The sequence below is a fragment of the Neopsephotus bourkii genome, unplaced genomic scaffold (genome assembly GCF_033783945.1).
Source record: "Neopsephotus bourkii isolate Nb327-2 ecotype Australia unplaced genomic scaffold, CSIRO-AGI_Nbou_v1 NB_1520, whole genome shotgun sequence".
NCBI lineage: Eukaryota > Metazoa > Chordata > Aves > Psittaciformes > Psittacidae > Neopsephotus > Neopsephotus bourkii.
In genome coordinates, this window is record NW_026901996.1 from 17,672 (window position 1) to 26,798 (window position 9,127).

At 51.1% G+C, this 9,127-nt stretch overlaps 1 protein-coding gene across 1 annotated transcript; it reads left to right on the forward strand.

Moving 5' to 3' along the window:
• Positions 1-396: 396 nt before the first annotated feature.
• On the forward strand, positions 397-6,903 carry LOC133221194 (RNA-binding protein 42-like). The gene is made up of 6 exons (XM_061369899.1): positions 397-584; positions 1,183-1,315; positions 1,904-1,988; positions 2,581-2,646; positions 3,307-3,471; positions 6,881-6,903. Exons 1-6 carry the CDS (start codon positions 397-399, stop codon positions 6,901-6,903), a joined length of 660 nt encoding a protein of 219 aa, XP_061225883.1.
• Positions 6,904-9,127: the final 2,224 nt, after the last annotated feature.

A 9,127-nucleotide genomic window follows, 5' to 3' on the forward strand; every position in this document is an offset into this window, starting at 1 on the left:
TCCGTGCTAAATTTGTTTTTCACCCTCAATTTGCTCTTTTTCGCCCTCAATTTCCTCTTTTTTGTGCTCAATTTGCTTTTTCGCTCTCAATTTACTCTTTTCCGCCCTAAATTTGCTTTATCTCTCTCAATTCGCGTTTTTTGCCCTCAATTTGCGTTTTTCGCCATCAGTTTGCTCTTTTCCGCACTCAATTTGCTCTTCTTCGCCCTCAATTCGCGTTTTTCACCTTTAATTTGCTCTTTTTCTCCTTCAATTTGCTGGGTTTTGCCCTCAATTTCGTCTTTTTCGCCCCATTTCCGTGTCGCGGCGCGGCGGGCGGGGGGGGTGTGACGTCATCCAGGCGCGCCGGAAGTGCCTCCTCATTTCCGCCTCCCTCCCTCTCTCCTCTTGGCCATCATGGCGGCCGCGCCGGCTCCATCGGCTCCAGCGGCCGGGCCTGGGCCTGGTCCCGGTCCCGGAGCCTCGGCCTCGACCGGAAGCGGTGCCGGGACCGGGAACGGAGCCGTCGGGAGCGGGGGAGCGGGGCCGGGCCCGGCCAAGAGCGGGGAGGAGCGGCTGAAGGAGATGGAGGCCGAGATGGCGCTGTGAGGGAGAGAGGGGCGGGGCTTCGGGGAGCGGGTGCCATGGCAACGGGGGCGGGGCAGGGGGGGGTGTCGGCATGGCAACGGGGAGGGGGCGGGGTGTAAGGGAGAGGGCGGGGCTACAGGGAGGGGTTGGGGAGGTGTGGAGGGGGCCAGTGGGGGGGAAATGGGGGCCAATGGGGGTAATGGGGGGCAATGGAGGCAATGGGGGAATGGGGGGAATGGGGGCAATGGGGAGCAAAGGGGGCAATGGGGGTCAATGGAGGCAATGGGGGGTAATGGGGGCAATGGTGGCAATGGGGGCAATGGGCAATGGGGGGCAATGGGGAGCAGTGGGGATCAATGGGGCAATGGTGGCCAATGGGGAATGGGGGGCAATGGGGAGCAGTGGGGGGCAGTGAGGGCAATGGAGGCAATGGGTGCAATGGGGGTAATGGGCAATGGGGGGCAATGGGGTCAATGGGCGTCAATGGGGAGCAGTGGGGGTCAATGGGAGCAATGGGGTCAATGGGGATCAATGGGGGTCAATGGGCATCAATGGGGTGCAATGGGTGCAATGGGGTCAATGGGCACCCCCCTGACCCCTTCTGTCCCCCCCCAGGTTCGAGCAGGAGGTGCTGGGAGCCCCCACCCCGGCTGCACCCCCCAGCACTGGGGACCCCCCCTCAGCCATGGCCGTGCCCCCCGTGACCCCCATCCTGCGCCCCATCATTGCCACCAACACCTACCAGCAGGTGATGCCCCATAGATCCCCATTGCCCCCTATGGCCCCATAGGCCTCCTATAACCCGCTATGGCCCCATAGCTTCTCCATTATTCCCTACGGCCCCATTGACCCCCCATAGCGCCCTATGGCCTCATAGTCTTCCTATAGCTCCCTATGGCCCCATAGCCTCCCTATAGCTCCTTATGGCCCCATAGCCTCCCTATAGCCCCCTATGGCCCCATAGCCTCCCACATTGCCCCCTATGGTCCCATAGTCCCCTCATTGCCCCATATGGCCCCATAGATTCCCTATAGCCCTCTATGGCCCCATAGCCCCCCATTGCCCCCTATAGCCCCATAGCCTCACTATAGTTCCATAGCCCCCCATGGCCCCATAGCCCCCTATGGCCCCATAGCTTCTATTGCACCATACCCCCCTATGGCCCCATAGTCCCCCTATGGCCCGATACCCCCCTATGGCTCCATAGCCCCCTATGTCCCCATAGCCCCCTATGGCCCCATAGCCCTCTATGTCCCCATACCTCGCTATGGCCCCATAGCCCCCTATGGCCCCATAGCCCCCCATAGCCCCCCCATGTCCTTCCCCATCCTTCCAGGTCCAACAGAGCCTCGAGGCCCGCGCTGCTGCCGCCGCCACTGGGCCCCCCATTGGAGCCCCCCCAGTGCCATTTGTGGGTCCAGGTCGGTGTCATTGCCCCCCATTGATCCCCATTGAACCCCATTGACCCCCATTGACCCCCATTGAGCCCCATTGAGCCCCATTGCCCCCATTGACCCCCATTGCCCCCATTGACCCCCATTGATCCCCATTGACCCCATTGCCCCCATTGACCCCATTGCCCCCATTGCCCCCATTGACCCCATTCCCCCCATTGCCCCCATTACTCCCCATTGACCCCCATTGATCCCCATTGCCCCCATTGACCCCCATTGCCCCCATTGACCCCCATTCAGCTCCATTGCCCCCATTGCCCCCCATTGCCCCCCATTGCCCCCCATTGCCCCATTGACCCCCATTGCCCCCATTGACCCCCATTGCCCCCCATTGCCCCCATTGACCCCCATTGCCCCCATTGCCCCCCATTGCCCCATTGACCCCCATTGCCCCCATTGACCCCATTGCCCCCCATTGCCCCCATTGCCCCCCATTGCCCCCATTGCCCCCATTGCCCCCATTGCCCCCCATTGCCCCCCATTGCCCCCATTGCCCCCCATTGCCCCCCATTGCCCCCCCAAGGCCTTTGGGGTGACCCCCATGTGTCCCCCCCCCCAGCTGTGTCCCCCCAGAGGCCCCCAGTGCTGAGACCGGCGTTCGTGCCCCACGTGCTGCAGCGCTCGGGTAAGGGGGAGATGGGGGGCAATGGGGGGCAATGGGAGTCAATGGGGGTCAATGGGGCTCAATGGGGCTCAATGGGGCTCAATGGGGGTCAATGGGGCTCAATGGGGTCAATGGGAATGGGGGTCAATGGGGCTCAATGGGGGCTCAATGGGGCTCAATGGGGCTCAATGGGGGTCAATGGGGCTCAATGGGGGTCAATGGGGGGTCAATGGGGTCAATGGGGCTCAATGGGGCTCAATGGGGGGCTCAATGGGGGGCGCAATGGGGGTCAATGGGGCTCAATGGGGGTCAATGGGGGCTCAATGGGAAGCTTGGTGGTCAATGGGGCTCAGTGGGGAGGACCTTGGGGGCTCAATGGGGATCAAGGGCGGGTCAATGTGGGTCAATGTGGGGCTCAATGGAGCTCAATGGCGGGTCAATGGAGCTCAATGGGGGGCTCAATGGAGCTCAATGGAGCTCAATGGGGTCTCAATGGAGCTCAATGGGGCTCAATGGGGGGCTCAATGGGGCTCAATGGGGGGGTCAGTGGGGGGGCTCAATGGGTGTCAATGGGGCTCAATGGGGCTCAATGTGGGTCAATGAGCTCAATGGGGCTCAATGGGGCTCAATGGGGCTCAATGGGGGTCACTGTGGGTCTGAGGCCTTGTTCCCCCCCCGCAGGTGCCCCCCGGGCTCTCTCCCTGCGCCCCCCCCCCGGGGCCATGGTGGGGGCTCCCCTGGGGGCCCCCCCCGCCCCCCCACTCCTCATGGCCCCGCCCCTGCAGCGCCCCCCCCCCACCCCGATGCCTCCAATGGGGACCCCCCTGCGGGGCCCTGCTCCTGTGAGTGGGGGTCTATGGGGGGCTATGGGGGCTATGGGGGGCTATGGGGGCTATGGGGGCTATGGGGCTATGGGGTCAATGGGGGTCAATGGGAGGCTATGGGGCTATGGGGGCCTTCACTGGGGCCCACAGTCCCTCCTGGGCTGTGGGTCTGGCAGCGCCTGAGATCAGCTATTACATTGTAAAGTCCTACCACAAAGTCATAAAAGTAGACAAAGCAGAGGCACTGTCAGATGCTGTTTGTTGCATTGGGCTATAGAGCCAGACATTATAATTCCTGTAGGATCAAACAGGCATTGCTTAGAGGAAAAGATACCCCCTACAAGCACAAATATCTTGAAGACAGCAAAGGAAAGCAGAGGCTGACTACACTCACATTTACATAGTTTTCCCACCAGACCCCTGTGCTGTGGAAATTCCCCTGCAATGTCTGTGCATGAAAGCCTCTCTAACCCTGTGTACATAGCACTCCTCTACCTTTCAGGATATGTGCAAGCAGCCTATGACTGGAATTAATTTCCCTGACATTTTGTGGTACAACATGGAGTTTAATCCTCATTTGATGGCACTGCACTCTCTGCCTTTTGCTGCTGCCTGCAGAGCTACAGCTGTGCGAACAGCATCATTTCCCCTGGGATGATCCCACGGGAAGGTGTCACCTCTAACACCTCTAGCGTGTGTTTGCAGCACCCATTGGAGCTGCCTGGGATACTGGGTCCCATAAGTAGCTCTCAGCTTCACAAGGTTTCCTGGCATTCCTTGCACCCAGCAGGTGACCCCAACCCAAGGGCTATGGTCATAGAAATGGTGAATTCAGATTGATTTTTAACGGGGGATGATGGGATTGCTCCGAGTAGGGAAAACAAGGTTTTGATAGTGAAGCTGGCAGCTGTGATGGGAATACCCAAATGGGGCCAGTCATTTCAGTCAGAGAGCCTCACTGAGCTCAGGGCAGTGCCCCAGGATGGAGATGACAGAAGGTCCTGCCATAACCTCCCATGGACACATCCACCCTGGCCATGGCTGACAGCAGGGGGGCTATGAGATGGGACATGACAGCAACAGCCAAAGAAATAGGGGGGTAACGGCACCAGGGAGGCAATTCCACTGTTATTAACACAAACACAGTCATTGCTCTATCTTTGTCTCCCAATGAATCAGAGGAAATTGCCTCATGAACCCTTCGCCTTCCAACTGCTTCAGCTGTGTTTTGTTTCTATAAGATTCAAATATTCTGACTAGATTTCAGCATATTATTATGAGAACAGAAGAGCTACAGAGAAAGTGAAGCTTCAGATGAAGTAGCCAATAAATGCTGCTTTGAATGCACTTGCTTTTTATGTGGAGCTATGATGTCAGGGACAGATATGGCTTTGGAGAAGATGTGTCATTGTGCTACAGATGTGTTTGTGAATACTTAGTGGACAATCTCCTGTAACATTGTAATGGGGAGCTTACCATTATCTGTTAGATTTTTAAGCCTGTCATTTTGATGTGACTGATTTTTCTATTTAATACTACTCCCCAGCTTACAAAAGCAAGAGCACTCTTCTTTGTGTGGCAATCCTATCTGGCCAGATTAGCAAAATGTTTATTTGCATTTTGTAAAAAAAGATTGGGCTTTGTGATGGAATATGTATCAGGCCAAGTGACAAATGTGATGCTTTGATATCAAAATCCCAGAATGGCTCATGATGGAGAGGAGGAGGCACTTCCAAAGCAAAAATCTTTAATTTTGGCACTTTCAAAATGTGGCATTTCATCCCTCTAATTTGTCACGAGCTTTTTGTTTCGAGTATTTCTTTTGATGAAAGCAAGCATGCAAACAAAAAAATCCCCATATTTAGAATTCAATAAACCACTTCATCTGATCCTCTTCATTTTTATGGAAAAGTTCAACATGAACATTCAAGCACTGCATTTCAGACTGTGGGGAAACTGCTCATCCAGGAGTTGCATAGTCTTGATGTACCCAGTGCCAAGAGAAGGTCCTCTAAAAGCTATTGTCATTCATATTGCTCAGTAGGACTGTCCTGATGAGCATGATGGCTCAGCCTGGAAGGCAGGGTACAAGCACAGAGCCAGAAGCTGTGTGTCCTGAAGGCTTTACCAGCCTGATACATGATCTCCACAGGGTCAGCTATGGGGTTTTGTGTAGAGTGTCATAGGGAGAATCACAGAATGATGTGAGTTGGAAGGGATCTTAAAGTTCATTAAGTTCCAACCCACCTGCCACAGGCAGGGACACACACCTTCCACTACACCAGGTTGTTCAAAGCCCCGTCCAACCTGGCCTGGAAAAGTCCATTTGAAATAACTCTCCACCACAGGAAGAGAAGTGGTAAGTCAAGGATAGGAAGGGTGACCAGGCAACCTAGACCAGTTGTATATTAAGGATGAGATCTTGCCCTAGGCACTGATGCTGCTGTTGCATAGAACGAGGCAGGTGAGCTCAGCCTGCATGTTCACAGCTCTCATGCTTCTGATGGGTTTGAAAAGTGCTCATTTCAGTTGTGCTTTTATTAATTCAAATCCCTTATTTTTGCAAGAGAAAAGTTTTCAAAAGCCTTATTCAGAATACACCATAAAATGTCCTTCAAACATTCATTAAAAGGAAGAGTTCAAGGGTGGCAGCCAGTTTTAAGCAGCGTTGGTGCACGGCGGCTTACCTAGGTGAAATGCAGCATGAAGGAAAAATGCAGAGATGAAGAGAAGCCCCAGGCACAGAGAGGGGCCAGGACAGCCCCTGACATGCAGACATTGTGAAAATGGCACTGGCTTGACCCAGAGCAGTCTCTGAGCTTGCCTGTATCCATGCATTGTGATCCACGGCAAATTACAGTTACAAGACTTTAAAGTGGGGAGATGAATGCAGCCCTTGATTAGAGGAAGCAGTGACCAAAACTTCTGGGTGAGACTTGACTTCCAAACCCAAGCAGGAGGGATATGATTATTACCCTTTGTTTGGCACTGCCGAGGCACATCTGCAGTGATGTGTCTGTTTTGGGGCTCCCTATTATGAGATACATAGGTGTACTGGAGAAAAGGGTCACCAAGACATGTAGAGATTGGAGCCTATATGCATAAGAGGAGGCTGAGAAAGCCAGGACTCTTCAGCCTGGAGGAGAAAATGCTCACATACGTCTCATTGCTGCCTGTAGCTGACAAATGAGAAGCTGAGAAGAAATCAGCCAGACTCTTCTCGGAGTTGCACTACACTCGGATAAGGGGCAACTGACACATACTGGAGTATGGGAAGTACCAATTAAATATTAACAAAACTATTTTCAGCATGAAGGTTGTTAAATGCTGGAGTCACAAAGGCTGTAGGAACTCAAGTCTGTGGAGAGATTTAAAATTTGACCAGACAAAGCCTCAATGCACATGATCTAGCTGACCTGCTTTTGCAAAAGGACAGCAGTACAACGATGAGTAGAGTTAATGACATCAGAGATTTCATTAAAGTATGGTGGTGTCATTCAAAGTATGTCATTTAAAGATGTCATTTAAAATATGATGAAGAAGCAAAGGAATCTTAACGTTAATTTGTTACAAGAGAAATGTCAGAATTTTTCATGAAAGGCAGAAATGACAAACTTTTCCGAAGGTAGCTCTCTATGGAGATAAAAATCAAGCAACACAATTAGATTACATGATAATGAGATACTTTCTGCCCCAGCAACAAAAGATGCAGTGTTAGACTGCCACTGGTAAAGCTAAGTGCTTTAAAATCAGATGTAGACAGCGAGCCCAGACCAAAGAGTAGTAAAAGAGAAACCTTTAGGATCTCTCCAGATCACTGGTATTGGTTTTCACAAGTCTTGGATCATAAGTTCCAGAGAACTGAAAAAACTTACCCTGAGAAAAGCATAAGACAAGAATTAAAGATAGTCCTTAATGTGAATTAACACAGAGTTAGGGAGTATGGTTTTTACCAGACCAGCTCAGTGATTTCTTTTAATGAGTTGTAGAAGTTTGATTGACAGAGAGAAATATTGATACCCTATACATGTGCTTCTCTGTAACATTTGAGTTCATTCTGTCAGGCACTTGTATTAAGAAACTAAACTAGGTCAGACTTGTGGATTAAAACTCACTAACCACCTTGTCTCAGACCTATGGTCCTTAGTACACAAGAATTCAAAAGAGATGACCATTGCTGGAGTACCACAGAAACGGTGCTGGCTGGGTCCTCACCTTGTCAGCATCTTCACCATGGATGTTGCTGTGCTGCTCCTGCTTGGTTTTTTGCTACTCAGAAATTGTAGCACTGGGGAAGCCCATCCAAGGGGTGAGGAGCATGTCCCATGGAGTGGTCCCCTGCTCATCTGTGGTGCTCATCTGTGTGCATGTCCATGGACTTTGACAGCTGGCAGACACCACTCTGACTGTGTGGACAGAGACAACTGCATAGCCTGGAGATGACCCATGGGTGCCCCAAAGCTGGCAACCAGGGCACTGAAAGGTTTTGGGCCTCCTGCATTGGTAAAACACCTGTGAAGAGCTGTCTCTGCAGTCAGAGCAGAGGAGCATCGTGCCCAATGGGAATTGGCAGGCAGAGGCGCACAGGGGAAGAGGAGGTTGTGAAGCTCTAGTTCTGCCAAACTAACCTTATTATTTTTCCCTCGTTTCTCTTTTGACATTAAACAGGCTGAGTGGATGAAGGGAAGATACAGACACAATTAACTAGATATTGCAAACAGGAGGGCAAGCTGCTTTTTATGGCTAGTTGATGTTTCAGACACACCACTATACAGAATAATGCAATAACAAAAAACATGCGGTATTTACCCTGGGTTTATTCACTGCAAGTCCTTTGAGAGCTCCTTTTGTTTGTCTTTATTTAATTGGCATGGTCAGATGGACACCAGCAGGTCCAATTAGGCAGATTCCACTGTACATTTTTATTTTTTTCCTCATCAGCATGTAGCATAGAATGTCCAAAATAATTTGTCTGAGTACTAGTAATGAATATAAAGTGCTTATTCCAGCCTGCATACAGTAAGTTTCAGCTGTACAGCATTTTATAGGCAAAGTAAATTGGGTTAATAATGAAATCACTGATGCAATCCTCAGACAGCCTTAGTGGAGAAGAGGGACTATTAGGTGTTACGATGTAAGGTATTTGGTTGTTCAACTTTGGGCCTATCTGAACACAGACAGGCATTATGCTGTCCTTTGTCACTATCTTAAGCTTTGACATTTAAGTGCTAGGTGGAACCTATTTAAGAAAATCTCACCAATGGGACTTGGCTATGCCTTTGATACCAGGTATTTGTTTAAGTGCTTTGTTGAACTGAAGCCTAGTAGATCCTCTTGAAAAGAAAGTGATTTTCAATCTAATAAGGTTATCTTAGTGTGAACATTTTAACTACATCAATCAATATGCCTGTCAGGAGTAAATGACTAATGGGTTTTCTCCTTTCTTTCTTTGTTACCAGAATGACGAATTGACTTTGCCTGTTGCTGAAGATTCTCATCTCCTTAATGCATTGCAGATATGTTTAATGGACGCAAGCTGTCATGGTCTGGCGGTAACCAGTACCAGCCAAAAATATTTCCCCATGGGACTGGGTCATCAGATTCCAGCTCTGCTCTCACAGTGAAAAATATGAAAAGGCTGGACACGGAGTACACTGCTTCTAAAGAGGCCTTCACTA

Bases quoted from the DNA above. Each gene is read 5' to 3' on its own strand.
- LOC133221194 (XM_061369899.1), top strand. From the start codon at position 397: ATGGCGGCCGCGCCGGCTCCATCGGCTCCAGCGGCCGGGCCTGGGCCT. The intron at 585-1,182 runs GTGAGGGAGAGA...GTCCCCCCCCAG, and splicing joins ATGGAGGCCGAGATGGCGCT to GTTCGAGCAGGAGGTGCTGG. The intron at 2,647-3,306 runs GTAAGGGGGAGA...CCCCCCCCGCAG, and splicing joins CCACGTGCTGCAGCGCTCGG to GTGCCCCCCGGGCTCTCTCC.